This window comes from Megalopta genalis, chromosome 5, assembly GCF_051020955.1.
Source record: "Megalopta genalis isolate 19385.01 chromosome 5, iyMegGena1_principal, whole genome shotgun sequence".
Lineage (NCBI taxonomy): Eukaryota > Metazoa > Arthropoda > Insecta > Hymenoptera > Halictidae > Megalopta > Megalopta genalis.
In genome coordinates, this window is record NC_135017.1 from 5,164,996 (window position 1) to 5,182,455 (window position 17,460).

At 31.5% G+C, this 17,460-nt stretch overlaps 4 protein-coding genes across 8 annotated transcripts; 3 read left to right on the forward strand and 1 right to left on the reverse strand.

Moving 5' to 3' along the window:
* Positions 1–1,239: 1,239 nt before the first annotated feature.
* Positions 1,240–4,269, forward strand: YL-1 (Vacuolar protein sorting-associated protein YL-1). 3 transcript variants are annotated; one of them, XM_033476717.2, is made up of 6 exons: positions 1,240–1,574; positions 1,849–2,054; positions 2,138–2,320; positions 2,774–2,993; positions 3,058–3,255; positions 3,339–4,269. In XM_033476717.2, the coding sequence occupies exons 1-6, from the start codon at positions 1,417–1,419 to the stop codon at positions 3,568–3,570; spliced, it is 1,197 nt and encodes a 398-aa protein (XP_033332608.2). In that variant the 5' UTR covers positions 1,240–1,416; the 3' UTR covers positions 3,571–4,269. The 3 variants fall into 3 exon arrangements, with proteins under 3 accessions (XP_033332608.2, XP_033332607.2, XP_033332609.2); XM_033476716.2 differs by having other exon boundaries at positions 1,242–1,574; positions 1,849–2,060; XM_033476718.2 differs by having other exon boundaries at positions 1,244–1,674; positions 1,849–2,060.
* Positions 1,669–10,988, reverse strand: Rab11 (RAS oncogene family member Rab11). 2 transcript variants are annotated; one of them, XR_013033327.1, is made up of 6 exons: positions 10,662–10,988; positions 8,963–9,158; positions 8,498–8,772; positions 8,094–8,250; positions 6,454–6,510; positions 1,669–1,937 (listed from the first exon to the last, which is right to left on the reverse strand). XR_013033327.1 is itself a non-coding variant. In XM_033476746.2 (5 exons), exons 1-4 carry the CDS (start codon positions 10,699–10,701, stop codon positions 8,114–8,116), a joined length of 648 nt encoding a protein of 215 aa, XP_033332637.1. In that variant the 5' UTR covers positions 10,702–10,988; the 3' UTR covers positions 4,228–6,510; positions 8,094–8,113. The 2 variants fall into 2 exon arrangements, 1 of the variants encoding a protein (XP_033332637.1); XM_033476746.2 differs by lacking the exon at positions 1,669–1,937 and having other exon boundaries at positions 4,228–6,510.
* Positions 10,989–11,750: 762 nt separating this feature from the next.
* LOC117224074 (mitochondrial glutathione transporter SLC25A40) lies at positions 11,751–14,178 on the forward strand. 2 transcript variants are annotated; one of them, XM_033476744.2, is made up of 8 exons: positions 11,751–11,956; positions 12,194–12,405; positions 12,684–12,850; positions 12,915–13,049; positions 13,119–13,290; positions 13,392–13,588; positions 13,664–13,748; positions 13,850–14,178. In XM_033476744.2, exons 2-8 carry the CDS (start codon positions 12,288–12,290, stop codon positions 14,089–14,091), a joined length of 1,116 nt encoding a protein of 371 aa, XP_033332635.2. In that variant the 5' UTR covers positions 11,751–11,956; positions 12,194–12,287; the 3' UTR covers positions 14,092–14,178. The 2 variants fall into 2 exon arrangements, with proteins under 2 accessions (XP_033332635.2, XP_033332636.2); XM_033476745.2 differs by having other exon boundaries at positions 11,753–11,956; positions 13,664–13,745.
* Positions 14,179–14,890: 712 nt separating this feature from the next.
* Positions 14,891–17,147, forward strand: ND-42 (NADH dehydrogenase (ubiquinone) subunit ND-42). The gene is made up of 5 exons (XM_033476743.2): positions 14,891–15,201; positions 15,297–15,369; positions 15,733–16,374; positions 16,452–16,844; positions 16,922–17,147. Exons 2-5 carry the CDS (start codon positions 15,301–15,303, stop codon positions 17,048–17,050), a joined length of 1,233 nt encoding a protein of 410 aa, XP_033332634.2. The 5' UTR covers positions 14,891–15,201; positions 15,297–15,300; the 3' UTR covers positions 17,051–17,147.
* The last annotated feature ends 313 nt before the right edge of the window (positions 17,148–17,460 follow it).

Consider the following 17,460-nt stretch of genomic DNA (forward strand, 5'->3'; position numbering starts at 1 on the left):
AAGCAGAGGGATGATGTTTTTTAAACATTTTAAATGGATGATTATTATTTATTCTATATATTTTTTTAATCTATTTTATACGATACGTATGCTAAAATTGTGATCTGAACACGACAACTTTGACCCAACGATACCATAATTTTTTTAATGACTTTTGTTTGCAGATAACCGATTACCTATATCGTCGGAATAAGTAGAGAGTGTTTCAGATGAATTCTAAATATCTTGTTTATTTATACGATTTTATATCAAAATTTGTTAGGATAAAATTGCACTGCATCAGGGGACTAGTGCACTAATGTATAAACCTTTTTCCTAATATCAATATTTTACGAGATTTTAAAGTCATATATACTGTTTGAAATGAAACCCTATATTTATTTTTCTATATCTACATAGAGCGTGAAAAGGTAAGGTTCACGCGCGATCGACATAAACATATTATTTTTCTTATTCAATCTCCAGATATTTGTATTTAAATGTTTACATATAAACTTGTTATGAACTGCATCCTGTGAATCAATATTTCATAACGAAGATATCTGTATACATTTGGGTATAAATATCTCGAGATTACGTAACTAGAATAATATGTTTATGTAGGGTAGGTCAAGAAATTTGTATCTTTCCACGCTCTATGCTCGTATAGATAAATAAATTGTATAGGGTTTGATTTAAAAAATTATCAATGATCTTGTAATCTGGTCAAATAATGGTATTAATAAAAGCTTATACATCAGTGCATGGGCCTCTCTTGAGACAAAACAGTTTTGTCCTAAGTAGTTTTTTTTATATTTCAGAAAATACTTTTAACATTCAGAAGATATTCTTTACAATATTATTTTCAGATGATATGATTTACCATAATACGTTAGAGTGATCATTTTAATATAGTACAGATTTTTCAAATATTATCAGATTTCATGCTATATTATTGTAAAAATTGTATAAGGAATAATACAATAAAATTGATAACATGTAATCGCATTTCCCTTGTGTGTAATTATTTGTTACTGTTGTCTTTAAGACAATATTGGCGAACGTTTATTTCTTTTTTACTTATTTATTGAATTAGTATAAATTCTCATTATGTTGTATTTAATGCAACGTAAAGATTTGAGTTTTGAATTAAATCATTTGATATACTATCGAAACTAAAAGCCGCGAAATTTTTTCAAATATTAATCGACTATTATCGAGATAACTGTACAATATGGTCGACAGCATTACTGTCGATTATCGATTGCAAACAGCGCTCGATAGTATACAAACAAGTAAGGAGGCAACGATTATCTATGATCTAAATAGTAGTTAAAAAACAAGTTTTTAATGTTTTAAATTAAATTATATAAGTATTTCGCATGATATGACAATAACTCGTTATTTATTATCAAAAGTGATAGCTAATTCGTATATATGTACATAAGTTTGTGTACTATCATTGGGAACTTAATCAGAGTTAACCTATTTATCAGTAACAAGAAGAAAAAACAAACAACGAGAATAATTTTAGTGAAGAAGAATATACGTGATTACAAAAATGGCATCAAGCAGGGAAAGACGTTCAAATGCCGGTAATAAAATGGCAAAGTTATTGAATGAAGAGGAAGAGGATGATTTTTACAAAACTACTTATGGTGGTTTTGATGAAACTGAACAAGATCATGATTACATGTTAATATTTCATTGCTTTTTATTTCTAGATTATGTAATGTATTCATTTATCACTTACAGTTTGATCGTTGCAAAGTTATATGTTATCATCAATTACTATTACTGTTGTACTGTATGACCTAATAATGTCTGTAAAAGCAAAGTGTAATAATATCTAAAGATTTGTAATTACAGGGAAGAAGATGAAGGGGAAGACGAAGTAGACTCTGATTTCAGTATAGATGAAAATGATGAACCAATTTCAGACACAGAGCAGGAAGGGCCTAAAAAGAAACGTAGATTAGTGACAAAAGCTTATAAGGAACCTAAAGTTCAGTCGCAACTGCCACAGAAAGAGAAGAAAGTGAGACAACCAAAGCATCATAAACATTTCATAGAAAGTACAGGTCAATATTTTTAAAGAAAATCAAATTTTATTATATTTCATGGATGTAAGGACGAAAAGGAATATAAATTTTTGCAGAAAGAAAATCTATACGCCGTTCAACTGCTGCAAAATCAGCTGCAACACAGAGACGATTGCGCGAAAGGAATGAAGATCAGAAAAGAAAAACAAGAGTCATAAGACATGATATATGGAAACCGACTCAGGAAGAATTGTTAGAGGAAGCTTTAGAGACTGAACAAATTAATGTGAAATCATTGGGTAAAATTTTAATAATGATTATTTGATTTTGAAAGGATACTGACACCTATGATCTACAATACTTGCAATCACTGTGTACAGGGTGTCCCATAATTATGTTAACACCTGGAAAGGGGTGATTCCCGAGGTCATTTAAAGAAACTTCGTCCTTAGCGAAAAAGCAATTCGCGACTTTGTTTACGAGTTATTAACGAAAAACAGTGACCGATGAGAGGCAAGATCAGCTGGCGCGAGGCGGCCATGCCAATGAGCAGTCAAAGCTTATTGACTCAGCTACTCCGCTCATTGACTCTGTCGCCTCGCGCCAGCTGATCTCGCCTCTCATTGGTCACTGTTTTTCGTTCGCAAAGTCGCGAATTATACTTTTGCTGAGGAAAAAGTTACTTCAAATGACCTCAGGAATCACCCCTTTCCGGGTTTTAACATAATTATGGGACATCCTGTATATTACAGAGAAATATCAGAAATTAGAAAATGAAAAGAAAAATACTAGAACAGTAAGAAAAGCACAAACTGGACCTATGATTAGGTATCAATCTCTATCAATGCCAGTTATGGTGCTCTCTGAAGTGAACGTTGACAAAGAAGACAATAAAATTAATATTGAGAGAGATGATGAAAAAAGTATAAATGCGAATTCTGAAACTAGAAGTTCAGATGGATTAGAAAACAGGTAAAATGTAGATACGTTTATAAAATATCAGCTAGTATTCTCATGCAGATGAAATAAATTTCAGCAATGTAGTTGTAAAATTAGAAAACGATGCGAAGGACACTAACAAAACCGAGTCAATCTTAAAAACACGTTACGAAGGATCAAAAAGATTTTACGAACGAACATTCATTACTTTTGAAAATGAAAAATTATTTTCTAATGCATTTAAAAAATCTACTGCCCAGATACCACCGTCAAAAGCTTTATGTTCGATTACAAGGTAAAGTGTTAATTTTTATTACATTTAAATTAAGTTTATTCATGAAGCAGATTAAGTAAACTTAGCTACAAAAAATTATATAGACTGCCTGCAAAATATCTGGATCCTATGACTCAACTGCCATATAAGAACGTTCAAACATTTCGATTATTACGTGAAGCGTATTATCAACAATTGGAGGCTCGGACAGATATTAATGATACAACACAAAGTCCAGACCTATTACGATGGCTTGAATGGCGGCAGAAGAATCAGGGTGTTTCTCAAAGAAGTATGATACGTCTTGAAACAGCTTCTACACCTATGCATTCGTAGTGACTTTTCAAGATTAATAGTATTATAAAATAGTACTTTCATTGTTACTTCTATCAGAAATGTTCTCTACTTTTCTTTTGTCAATTGAAATTTTTTGTATATAATCATTACTTTTAAAAAAAGTAAGTAATTAGTCCAAATTATTTTCGTTAGCATATATAGATTATTAAAAAGCAGTTTTTTAAGAGTATCTATTGTATTAAAAATTTCATAAAACTTGGTAGAAGTATGATGAAAGTCCTTGAGAATAAGTTAGTTACATAAGCGACAGATTTGTAAATAATTGTATATTTTATTCGCGTTCTATTGTAGCATGTTTTTTTTTTGTAAAAAGTTACAATACAACAGTTATTTGTACATAAAGTTGAATCTTATTATTGTTATCGTTTGACGCTAATAAATGCAATGTATTGGGTACGATAAAATAGTTCAAATAACTCGATCTGGTATGAAAGAGAAATTGATTTATTGTTAAATACTTTATTGCTCTTTATGCTAAAATAACTCATATCAATAATAAATAAATCTTCCGTAACAAGTAAATCATTTTGCGTGTTTGCATAGTAAAACAAAAATGTGCCATTTTAAATACCATTTTTTAAAATGCCATTTTAAATTAATTTTAATTAATTTAGATTATTAGTACGTAGATGTGTGTAAAGCAAAAATTATTTTATTAATAAAATTATAAAGTACAAAGCATTGATTAATGAAACGGCCGCGTTTTGACGCGAGCTTGGCGTGAATCCCCTTCTTTGTTTATATCGAATCAACGGAGAGGATAAACTAATCTTAAAATGATGTGTAATTTATCTTCTAAATTCCATTTCGTATAAATTTGTTCCTGCTTGGCGCAACAAAATTTCATGTTTCAAGGATTGTGTCTCGTAACCTAAGGATATACAAAATGTGGTGGGAAACTAAAAGGATATTATATCTGGATGAAGATATATCATCTTTATCTTGATATTATTTTATCGCACACACGATAAAAAAGTACAATTTATCTTGAACTATCGTATGCTTCAGAAAAAATTTACATTTTTTAAACTGACCTTCCCAACAAGGGAACACAAGAAATGCAAGCCTATTTATTGTTTAAATCCAAAAGACATTATAGATCGCTTCAATATGTTCACTTTTTAATTGACCGTTTTACTATAAAGTAAACTTTTGGTTTTTCTTAAACAAAATACCATTTTCGGAACGCTATTTCCATCATTAAAATTATGTAGAAAAAGCTAACGGAAATAACAAGCATAATTACCGATCATGATGCTATAATTACAGATAACGTTTTATGGTGGTAGGTAGTATCCACTTCATGGTTTATTTTCAAGACTTCATATTGTTATGTTCCCTCTGAGTTGGCCTAGAAAAATTTTATTTACTTTTTTGCCTTTTAACTGAAACTTCTCAAACATCTCAATATTTCAACATTTGACTCACTCTCTATTTATTTATCAAGATACAACGAGGATTCGTAACGATAACAGATTACATTGCAGCTACACACATCGAAGCAATACTTATTAGACACTAGAAAAGTATCTACGACAATAGTAATTTCGCAAATTGTTCACGCGTACTTTCATATCACTTCACGCACGGTATTCAGGATCTGTGTTATCGCGACACGACCTTTCCTTTCGTCTCATTTTTGTTCATTTAAAGAAGAGAAATAAAAGGTACCTTTCCCGAAAGCGCTTAGTGGGCAAGCGTCTTGTCGCACTTCAAATTCAGCGCCTAACTAGATGTGAATTTCAAAGCAGAGAGTGAGCAATAATAAAGTGTGTATCCCAGTTCAGCCAGTTTGTTGATGCTTTCTTTAAACTTGTACATTCAATAGTAAGCTTTTTTCTATATCATTCTTTTGGTTTCCACTATTGCTGTGCACTTTTATACTTAAACCGTAAAAGTTCATGTGTTATGCTATAGACTGTTCCTGAAACATATGGCCAAATGCAAGGATGAGAAGACCTATTTAAGTCTTCGAATGACTCCGTTTAAAGTGATTTGTTCTCTTGGGTAATACATTATCTATCGCACAGTGGAGTATTAACATTAAAAACCACAATTTTTATTCGTAAGATAAACGACAGTTGTCGTGCATCGAAGAATCTTTTTGTTAGTCTTCGCAGACCTTGCTTTAAGCTTTTTCATCCTCACAAGAGGTAGAAACACTGTTCAAGTTTGGCCAAGAATTTCATCGCTTACTACGCGTTGAGTAGAATTGCACATGTATTACAAAGAAGCAGTAATACGACACTGATTTTATCGTAACGTATCAGAGATAAAGATAGGGAGTGGAAGGAAGAGAGGATAAAGAGGTTTTTGGGGGAAGGAGAGAATAAGGGAGAGGTCGCATGAACTTCGGGGACAGGATAAGTGCGTGTGTATTTTCTTCCTTGCAGGAATTTATTCCCAATAACGTCCTTAGGTTGCATGATCGTAATTCGCTTGGCTGTGCACACATGTCGCTAGGTATCCTGTTCTCTTCGTCATGATTTTCTAGCGTCGACATTTACCATGTTAAACTCTCCGAAATAATCCGAGGGAATTCGTGGTGAATTTCTCTCGTGTTCGCTTATGCAAAAAGAGGAGTGGGCCGCTTAGAAAGTAATGAACAGGTCCACTTGTCTCGTGAAGAGAAAATACGTAGGTTCGGGTAGTTTTCATCGAAGCTAAGCGACCAAGAACGAAGGATGTGAAAAAATAAGTCTTTAAGTACGGCTTGCAGCAGCCCACTTATCTAGAAATCCGCTTCCAAGCGACAGAAAAAGGAGAGCTCTAACCGGTCTTGACACCACGGATTATTTGGGAGACTTTAGTCGTGTATATACTTATAGTCGTAAATAGTCTTGACACTTGTACTGTATGCACCTGTTACGTTTACCGTCGACCACTTTTCTTTTCTCCTTTGCCTCTTTGTATGTCCTTCTGCAAAAACAAAATGCACGCAACCCCGGTTATTATAAGCACTACACTACGCAACTAATGATGTTACTATTATACCATAATGATCCTGAATGCTCGCAGATAGGAGAAACTGTAATAGAAACGACTTGCAAAACAGATGAAATTATTTTCCGCACTTTTCTTTATTCGAAGAATGTCTTAAAAAATTAACAAAAAGAGAGCAATGATTTCTTTTGTCTTCATAACTGATTCGTCAATATATAGAGTCTTAAAAGTGCTCGGTGAAATTCATTGGTGCCATTACAGTCAGAAATGACTGTAATCACATTCTTTATTCTTAAGGTCAGCAAGAATCAAACCAAAAAAGAAGACATAATCTAATCAGCTCTGTGCAACATTCACGGAACTCAAACGAAACAAGAAAATTCTACGTAGCCGATAAGTATGTGTGATTCACTATTAAGAATTTCGATGAATAAGGTAAGCAGAAAAAATAATTGAATCATACGTTTCATCAATTGTATACTTTTTGGCTTTACGAGTGTTCTACATCGTGCAACAATGTACTTGCGCATAGTAAGTGAGTCGCAAGAACACGAAAGTATCTGAATCATCGAAACAAACATTTATTCAGTCGAAAGTTGTACACCACTACCGCTAATTTAAACAAATCCATTGTAAACCCTTAGCATCCGAGTTACACGTAAAAAAGGAATGCCATCTACACTATACACAAAATTTCTTATGCTTCAATTAAAATAATTCGAGTGTGTCCAAGTTCACAAGTTTAAAGCTATCAGTTCATAAATATTTCTTAAAAATTAACATTTTCACAAAACATGTCCGTGTATTACACATGTACATACACATCTGAAATATATATATATTTATATTTATACAATAAAACATTAAAAAAGTAGTACTCATGAAAATAAACGACATGAATAACAGACGAAAGGCTCCAAGACATATAATTGAAAAGAAGCGTACCATTCATAGAGTTATTCTTCTTGCATTGACGAGTATAGTCTTCAATTTAAAAGAATTAAATTTTTGTTTATAATATAAAAGTATCGATTCAAAAAAAGCAAATATGTTGATGCAACAAAATATGAGTAGCATCTATTGCCGTTCGTGAAAATAGTATTTTTTTTAGTAAATCCTATAGAACATAAAGTTTAGTATTGTATAATATGTTATTCAGTCTATTTTGTTCTAATTAATAACTCTGTACGACATATATATCGAGAGAGAATAGCGTTATACACTTGTGTGTACTCTCAAACATAAAATTATAAACAACAACTAAAACAACAGCCAGTAACAAATATTGGAAGAAAAAATACATAATAAAAGTATCTTTAGTAATATTTAATTTTGATGTATGTCAAAATTAACTCAATTTACAAATCAACTTAATATTTATAATTAACTAATCATAGTTTTCTTATATTAAAACTATGCTATCGTACAAAGAATTATCCCAGAAACTTTCATTTAGCTTTTCACGTTTTGCTGGACCATAGACTAAATTTTTTCTTAGAAACTTAGGTATTATTCGAGTGTACTCCCGTGATATTGATACTGTATTTGCATGTACACACATTTTAAGCAGCAAGGTGAGTCACTGGCAGCACTGTTTACGCATTCCCTCTGAATTCATTGTTGGCTTCACGTCGATAGGTTCTACGTTTTGTGGCCGGATTGTATCACCTTCTGGTGGATCGCGTATCTGTTTCTGCGATACGATTCTGTAGATTTCTGTAATGATTAAACTTTATGTGACATCATGTACTTTTAATCACATATATTCTCTTCTAATAGCTATCAGAAGTATTGCTACAATTACACAAAATTTAATAAAGATGTGATTGATTTAGCATGGAAATATTGTTTTAAAAGAAAATGTGAAATTTATTGATAATATCACCAAGGAAAGCTTATAGGTTTGTACATTAAAAATTTTATTGTCTTCGAATTAAATAAAACAAGTAAAACATGACAATACCTGTTAATATATTTTGAAACGCAGTTTCTACATTAGTGGAATCTAAAGCAGAAGTTTCAATAAAAGACAGGCCATTTCTTTCTGCAAATCCTTTCGCTTCATCAGTGGGAACTGCACGTAGATGCCTCAAATCAGATTTGTTTCCAACCAACATTATTACAATGTTTTGATCAGCATGATCCCGCAGCTCTCTCAACCATCTTTCCACATTTTCGTATGTCAGATGCTTTGCAATATCATATACCAACAGAGCTCCAACTGCACCACGATAATATCTAACATTTTCAAGAAAGATACAATTACAAACTATGTAATCTATATTTTCTAAGTTTAGCGAATTATATATTTTTATTGTTTTTATAGTATAATATATTACCAAAATGGTATGCCATTTTACAATATTTTATCATTTTGCATGGGAGATTATAGTACAGTGGCTTCATTTTTTTATTAACTTCAACTTACGCAGACGTAATAGCACGATAACGTTCCTGTCCAGCTGTATCCCAAATCTGGGCTTTGATAGTTTTTCCATCTACTTGTATACTTCGCGTTGCAAATTCAACTCCTATAGTTGATTTCGATTCCAAGTTAAATTCATTTCTTGTAAATCTTGATAAGAGATTACTTTTTCCTACTCCAGAGTCACCGATAAGAACAACTGAAATAACAAACTTATTAGCCTGTAGAAGATTTAGAAGTAATAATTTCTCTACTAAAAAATGGATGGTAAAGGTTCTGCTTGTGAAGGTACAATGAAATATAAATTCATATTCATAAAGTTTAAACTCATAAAGAAATAAACATTTAACTCTGGTAAACTTTGACTTACAGAGATCAGAGTTCTTCTGAATTTAAGTTATAGAGGTAAACTATAAAAAATTTATATAATTTAACACTCAATGAATGGTTTGAGTTAAGGAAGTTCTATTTCGTATTAAAAAGGTTAAACAGAAGGAAATGAAGAAAATTTTTCTCTTATAGATGTTTTTATGATCGAAATATGAAAAATTCTAAGATTTCATGAGAACTAAATATTATGTTTAAGTGTACTAACAACACAATTATATTTTAAACGAACATATTTTTCTTTAAACAAAAGCAAACACTATATTGTTAAAATCATGTGTAATAAAACCTAAAATCTTAATTTCAATAAATGATTTCAATGAAATCATTGTTTCAATTACATGTTCATATTTTTTACTGATTTATTAAGCTTACTTTTGAATATAATAATAATATAGTAATTAATTTTTATTAATGATTAAATTCTTTGAATGTGAAGCAAAGAATTCAAATAAATATTTCTTGGATACATTTGTGTTGAGCATAAATTTATCCTTACACCATAAACACTGAAACAATCATAAATATTTGTAAACTAAAACCCGAAATCAAATAGAAATTTATTGAAAATTTGATTAGGTTTCAAATTAAATATATCAGATGATCATGTATATGATAAATGCATGAAGTCTGCGATTTGAATATCAGTATCAAAAGTATTCGTGGGTGGATGTAGAAACGACCACACAATGAAGTAGGTAACAAAACGACGTGTGATTCGAATACAATCACGTACCCGATATATTATTGAAGAAACTATTTAAGAATCAAAGGGGAATACGTTACTTTATTCGGATATAGAATCTTCCGCAATAACTAGAAAATAAAAAAAGCATCGTTGACTCATACGTGACTAACTGTAACATCTTTCCCTCGAAAAATTCGACTTATAACTTTTCGCGTGCTAAAGACCACACAGTGTCTGATGTCATCGTTTAAGCTCGATACCCTATACACCAGTCACTTTGTCAATCGCCAACAGTTCAGATTTGAACTTGACGTTAATTCAGTACCCGTGTTATTGAACGATGACAATTGTTGATTTTAAACTAACACGTATATGTATGACCCCGGACACATATGTACGCGGGTTAAATTCATACGTGTACGATACGCAATATGTATATGAACATCTCAGCAGAGACACGTATACACATACCTGTGTACAGAGAATATGCAAATTCATTTGTGTGTGTGAGAGTATGGACACATACAAGCAAGTGGTACGTTGTATGTGTATGGAAAATGTTCACCGTTCCCGAAAATGTTCGCGAACAAGAGACGAACGGAACGTGGATTAACTGACAAGGTTTACCTTTAAATAAATAATCGTATTCATCATCTCGAGTGCCCATCTCGTTTGAAGTTATAAACCCCTTTTAACAGACTGACGGACGGTGCCTAGATCTATCAGGGATACACTGCTACGGTTCTATAGTTATTTACAAAAATGCAGGAGCCTCGTGTCGGGCCCCGTACACTGTTGCTTTCCGCGGAACTAACGGCTGACACTGTCCTGGATGTACACGGCGAAAATTCGGAACGAAACAGGCACGACCACACGATGATATAATTATTTTCGTTCTTTCAATTTAACTGTACAATATGGCCTCCTTTCTACGCCCCTCCAAACTGATGAATTACACATGCGCAATGCGCGCCTGTCGTACGCACGCGCAGATTGAACACGAGTAACGTTCATTCTAGATTAGGATCTGAATGACAAATCATGGAGCAATAGATACATAGCGAAATTTCGGTGCTTTCGCTGATTAATTTGCATGCGCATTAAAATGCGCATGCGTCTATAGCTGGATTTCTTGTGAATTAGCGGCTAATCTAATGTTAATTATTAGCCTCTGAAATCCATATTTAAATGCGCATGCGTGTATAAGTTTGCACATAAAATAAAGATTACTTGTTCGTTCAAAGTTAGGAATCAAAACAGATGCAGAGGCTCAAATTTAAGAAGCGGTTTAATAAAATATATAAGAAAATGTAAGTGTTTGAATTTTATACTTTAAGTCACTATGTTATATACGTATTGAATTTATGAAAGCAATTTTTTGTGTATAATTTGTCGTACATTGCTTTCTATCATATTACATTTCAAATGTTTCCGCATTTTCCAACGTTCTCAATTTTTTGCATGCAACCTCCTCTTCTTACTTCATGCGGTGATAATATCCTGTGTTAGAAAAAAAAAGAAACAATTTATTTTATATATAAGTTATTCTACAAATTCATCTATAGGAGAAATAATTAATCCGTCTATGTTACCGAAGTTTTTAAAAGTGTCATTTATTAAATGAATTTTATTTATTAACAGATTTTTAAGCAGCCGTCTTTTCAAGTACACTGGCCATCGTCATTCACTTTCCTATCATAGACACATATATTATATGGTCATGTATTAAGCAGTGCGAGTTGAGCGAGTGTAATGTGCGATACATACATTACTTTTCGATTTGTTGCGGGCTTGTTCACAAGTGCATCGCGTGTTGATTATGTATTTATGTATATTTTTCTATGCAAGACAGTGATTTTACAATATAACTGAATGATTTCCAAATTAGGAGCAAGTATTAAACGAAAGACGACGTGATGAAGGTAAGTCATTATTCCTTTATTTCTTAATTCATTATCTAGAATCAAAAAATACAAACATCTTTCTTCTCCGATAGCGATTAATTTAATATAAATTATGATGAAATCGTGTAACTAGATAATGTCAGAGTTATTTACCTATATTATATGTCATCGACCGGTACGATATATTCTGAATTCATAAAATGACAGACGTTCCATTCGTTATAATGCGCACGTGTTGCCCTTTTCTTGCTTTAGGTTGATCATGAAATCGGCGATAAAGAATTATGTCATTGATTGTCGAAGCTAAAATCTAATCCCAAGTGACTGTAGGATAAGATATCAATCAACTATGAATAAGTTAACTAATATACCACCAGATGTAGATTTAGATGATCCAAAATTTAGGATCAGACCTTATCAACAAATTGTGGCATCATGTACTGGTGCTTGCATCACGTCCGTTATTGGTAAGTGAATTATTGTAATTACTAGAATTCATGAAATATTGCTAAAAATCTCCATTTATAGAGGTATCTTTTTATGTATATATATTATGAGCAATTACAGGCACTTAGCTACTATTTTGATCAATGATAGCATTATAATCGTACTTTGTATAGATTCTTCGTAGGAAACAATACTTTGAATTGTAGATACACATTCTCTATAACATAAATTAAAATATTAACAAACTTTAATAAGCTGTAAAATATGATTAATATAAAAATAATCCTTTGTTTTCAAGTTACTCCATTGGATGTGGTAAAAATTCGTCTTCAAGCACAACAGAAGGCAATGCTTTCAAATAAATGCTTTCTTTATTGTAATGGTTTAATGGACCACTTGTGTCCATGCCCAAATGGTAAAGATCCGCTATGGGCTAGGGGAAATGGAAAGTTTACTGGCACAATAGTAAGTGAAATTAATTTATTCTTATGATAATGATATGTATACATTAATGCCTCAATTTCCATAGGATGCCCTTACAAAAATTGGTAAAAATGAAGGAATTCTTTCTTTATGGAGTGGCTTAAGTCCAACTCTTATTTTAGCAGTACCTGCAACTATAGCATACTTTGTTTCATACGAACAATTAAGACTGTATCTTAAGGTAAACAGATTTTGTTCAACTTTGTTTGTGCTTTTGCATTTATTATCTAATATTGTATATCTGTTCTAGGATCAATATAATAACAAATTTAGGAAAGAAAAAATTAGTGTTAAATCTATGGAGCAGCCATTCTGGATTCCCATGTTTGCTGGTGCTACAGCACGTGTTTGGGCTGCAACTTTAGTTAGCCCATTAGAATTAATTAGGACAAAAATGCAGGCGCAAAAATTAAGTTATGCAGGTAGCTTGATTTTAGAATATTTCTGCTGACAGCTTCCTAATATTTTTGTTTACAATATGAGTTATTCAAAATATATATTAATTTATATGCTTCATTTTCAGAAATATTGCAAGCATTAAAAACTGTTGTCAGTCATAATGGTATATCTGGATTATGGATGGGATTAAGTAGCACTCTTTTGCGCGATGTACCTTTTAGTGCTATTTACTGGCTTCATTATGAGACTATAAAGCAAACATTTCGTGGAACGCAACAAACTTTTACTTTTAATCTTGCAGCAGGTGCTATAGCAGGATCTGTAAGTGCACTTTACAATCTCACTCTCAATGAATTAATTCTGATTTTAAAACGTGTTTACATTCTGATATTACAGATAGCTGCGTTTTTAACGATACCGTTTGATGTAGTAAAAACGCATAGACAAATAGAAATGGGAGAAAAAGAGATCTATTCAGGTAGTAGTCCCTGAACAAATTTGTTACAGTTATATATATTTACGTAGAAAATTATTTTTTAAGAATTTCAAACGGAAATAATTAATTATCAATATCAATTGCAGATAAACCCGGACGCAGTAGTGGAACTTGGTCTATAATAGGAAAAATTTACAGACAAAACGGCGTGAAAGGTTTATTCACAGGATTGATCCCACGAATAATAAAAGTGGCTCCAGCTTGCGCGATAATGATCGCAACATTCGAACACGGCAAGCGGTTCTTTCAGACATACAATGCTAACACAATACTTCAACGTGAAAATAACTTACAGTACCTACAACACAAAAAGAATAACGACGAATGACATGTATATTTTGTTATGTACCATAAAATCCCTTTCAATCTAACGAATAAATTTTATTCAAAACTTCTTTGAGTTTCTCACGGAGAATCTATTGTTTTCTTATTTAAGTATTAATATTTGTTTAAATTTCAGTCATGAATTTTTTTCGCGCTTAATTTCATGGTTGTTTTGTCAGATGACGCATCGATGTTTTTCTATGGTAAAACAAATTCAGATTGTAAAGAAACGTGCCAATTTTGAAAGTTAATAAATTCTGGTTAATTGACAATTTACTCTTGTAATATTAAGTTGTAAACAGAGACAAGATAAAATAAATAGTTATATAATTACTATTCGATTATTTAGGAGTATAATAAAATATTATTAATTATTTAAAAAAGTATTTTCCACAGTGATAAAATATATATAGAACTACATACAAAAAAAGTTGCGTATTTATTGATAAATTATAATTATTGTTTTGAATTTGAGAAATTGTTATTGCTTATAATACAATTACAGCTTTCAATTAAATAACAGATAAATTTCGAATTTTTTTTCAAATAGCTTTTCTTAAGCACAGCAGTAGCAATATTTATATAGGTTAAAATATGTTGAACGAGCATCATTGAAGTATCAATCATTTTTAATTTCATTTAAATTTGTTAAATTTTCGATTTCGTATGTACATAAAAATAGATTAGTACTAGAATCCATCGCATAATGTACACAAGTCGTGTTAATGTACAATTGTATACAATATAGTAATACTTCAAGTTTTGCAAGACTGTCCGCAGCCGCAGTGCGCTATGTTAGCGAGAATAGGAATACAAATTTCTTTGCTCTGATTGACTGACTTTCTAATGCTAAGACAGGATTTACTGCAGATTGGATGCGCAGTAAAATGGTGGGATGAATGCAAAAGCTAAGGGAGGTAGAAATATCATGCAAAACCTAAGGTGTCTTACTTGTATGCATATGTATTATTGTAACATAGATGTACGTAACGTAAATGTGAGTAAAAGTGCAGCAGTGTAAGTGTAGGATACGTGTGGTGATATACCATATGATACTGTACCCTGTTGAGGACATTTAATCGCTGTGAACTCATAGCAGTTCATAGTGCTCATGGTAAGATACAAACAATACATGAGAAATGTTCTTCATAATGTTATACTCTATTAATCATATTTAAATCAATCTTATCCGTACAATATTTATTGCAGTACAATGGCATCGATTTTTAGGGTCAACTTCTTAAAAGTTAATCCTGCAAGATGTTTAAATCGATTATGTAAGGTTAGTATTCTTAACAGTATAATTAAGTTAACAATGTAAAAATAACTGTCGAACCATATTTTGGTGTTTTGTGTATTAAATATTTTATTTTCTATTATTTTCTTATAGCCTAGAAATTAATAAATTTGTCATACACATATATTTATATCTTATATTAATAAAATAATTATTTGTGTAGTGATCATTAAAAATAATCTTTTACTAGCAAATATTATTTGGAACTATTGTGTGTCGTGTCAATTGTTATTTCCTTTTTTAATTTACAAAGTTTTTATACGTCTATTTAAATATTTAATCTCGCGATTATAAATTATAAAACTTAACTAAAAAAAATTAATTTCTTCTTGATCAATTAATTTTCAGGTATCAAAAAATTATAATGTAGTGCAAGTGGCATCCATGACAAGGATTGCTAATATGAAACATGTTAATAAACCTCCTCCATATCCCTATTGGAAGAAGCATTATCGCCGTTTTTTGGATTCAATGGATCCAATGATATATAGGTTTGATGAAAATACAAGAGTAGTGGTTGTGGATGGTCCTCCTGCTGTTGGGAAAACTAAAGTCTGTGAAAAAATAGCAGCTGATTTTGGGATGCTATACATGCCACCGCCAACGCATGACCAAATATATGTCTATCGCGATGGATTTGACAGAAGAACGTTGGATCCACAACTGCCACCACATATACAGTCTTATGATATATCAAAGTTTTTAAAAAATCCTGCTGATAAAAGGGCAGCACTGTTTCAAGTACAGTTTTTCTGGATGAGACACAGTCAATATATGAATACAATACTACATTTAGTGTCAACTGGTCAAGGAGTGGTTCTTAATCGATGCTTTTTCTCAGAACTTGCCTTTGCTATAACCATGAAGCAAGCTGGATATATGTCTCCCATGGCATTTATGCACTATGAGACGTTAACATTTATAGCTTCTCGTTTGTTTCCAAGACCACATATAACAATATATTTGGATGTACCTGTACAGGATGTTCAGGTATAATTCTCTTATAATTTAGCAGTGGATTGTAATACTTCCACTTTTCACTATCTTCTCTTATTGTTTCATTCCAGGAAAAAATTAAGCGAAGAGATAGATCAGGAGAAGCTAACTCAAAAGTGTTTAGCACACAATTTTTAACCAATTTAGAAAATGCATACAAAGAGAAATATTTAAAACCTCTGTCTAATCATACATACATATTAGCTTATGATTGGTCTAAAGAGGGTGATCTTAATACCATAACAAGTGATATTGAAAACCTAGATATTGATAATGAAACAAGCACTATGACAAGAGACTGGCTCTTCAATTCAGTGCCATGTCTTAAAAGGCTGAGAGAAGGGGTTTGTCGTGAACGAGATAAGATATACTATGAGATGATGGCAGAGGCTGAAAAATATGTAGCTCCAGAGTTGCTTCAAACTGCTGAAGAAGAAGAAATTGAACAAAACGTATGGAAAAGCGTAAGTACAATAACAACAACTATTATCTACTAATACTAAAATGATTTAAGAATATGTAATTTTGTTTTCTTTGTAAGCATCCTGGTCTACGATATGCGTACGGCTACAGTCCCAAAGACAAACCATATTTTAAACATTTTTTGGGTCTTCCAGAACGTGAACTTTTTCGAAATAGTGAACAAGATTTCATAAATCGAGGCTATTAGATTTTAAAATGATGTAAAGCATTTTTCGAATAATAAAATGTAGTCATTCTATTATGCTTAATATTATAATGTAATGAAATAAATTCGTTTCAACATATAGTATGGACTACTTAATTTATGGAAATATTAGCTATTAAATAGACTATGGTACTATGTATTACAAATAAACTATAGTATATATACAATATAATGTAAAGGTACCCAAAATCTATAAAGTTTTCCAAATACTTCTCAATTTAAAAAAAAAATTGAAAGTAGGAAGAAATTTCAATTATGTACACTGTGTGATTCTTTAAGTTCAAAATTTGTACCTCTTCTTTAACTTAAATTTTTCACCAGTTGAAACTTGGAAATCTGAAAATGATTAAAATTTATTGGTTCTATTTTCTTACTTTCTGGGACTAATGATT

Bases quoted from the DNA above. Each gene is read 5' to 3' on its own strand.
- LOC117224074 (XM_033476744.2), top strand. From the start codon at position 12,288: ATGAATAAGTTAACTAATATACCACCAGATGTAGATTTAGATGATCCA. The intron at 12,406-12,683 runs GTAAGTGAATTA...TTTGTTTTCAAG, and splicing joins TTGCATCACGTCCGTTATTG to TTACTCCATTGGATGTGGTA. The intron at 12,851-12,914 runs GTAAGTGAAATT...CAATTTCCATAG, and splicing joins GAAAGTTTACTGGCACAATA to GATGCCCTTACAAAAATTGG.
- YL-1 (XM_033476716.2), top strand. From the start codon at position 1,417: ATGTACATAAGTTTGTGTACTATCATTGGGAACTTAATCAGAGTTAAC. The intron at 1,575-1,848 runs GTAATAAAATGG...TTGTAATTACAG, and splicing joins GGAAAGACGTTCAAATGCCG to GGAAGAAGATGAAGGGGAAG. The intron at 2,994-3,057 runs GTAAAATGTAGA...AATAAATTTCAG, and splicing joins TCAGATGGATTAGAAAACAG to CAATGTAGTTGTAAAATTAG.
- Rab11 (XM_033476746.2), bottom strand. From the start codon at position 10,701: ATGGGCACTCGAGATGATGAATACGATTATTTATTTAAAG. The intron at 9,159-10,661 runs GTAAACCTTGTC...TTGTTATTTCAG, and splicing joins ATACGATTATTTATTTAAAG to TTGTTCTTATCGGTGACTCT. The intron at 8,773-8,962 runs GTAAGTTGAAGT...TGAAAATGTTAG, and splicing joins TATCGTGCTATTACGTCTGC to ATATTATCGTGGTGCAGTTG.
- ND-42 (XM_033476743.2), top strand. From the start codon at position 15,301: ATGGCATCGATTTTTAGGGTCAACTTCTTAAAAGTTAATCCTGCAAGA. The intron at 16,375-16,451 runs GTATAATTCTCT...GTTTCATTCCAG, and splicing joins TACCTGTACAGGATGTTCAG to GAAAAAATTAAGCGAAGAGA. The intron at 16,845-16,921 runs GTAAGTACAATA...TTTCTTTGTAAG, and splicing joins AACAAAACGTATGGAAAAGC to CATCCTGGTCTACGATATGC.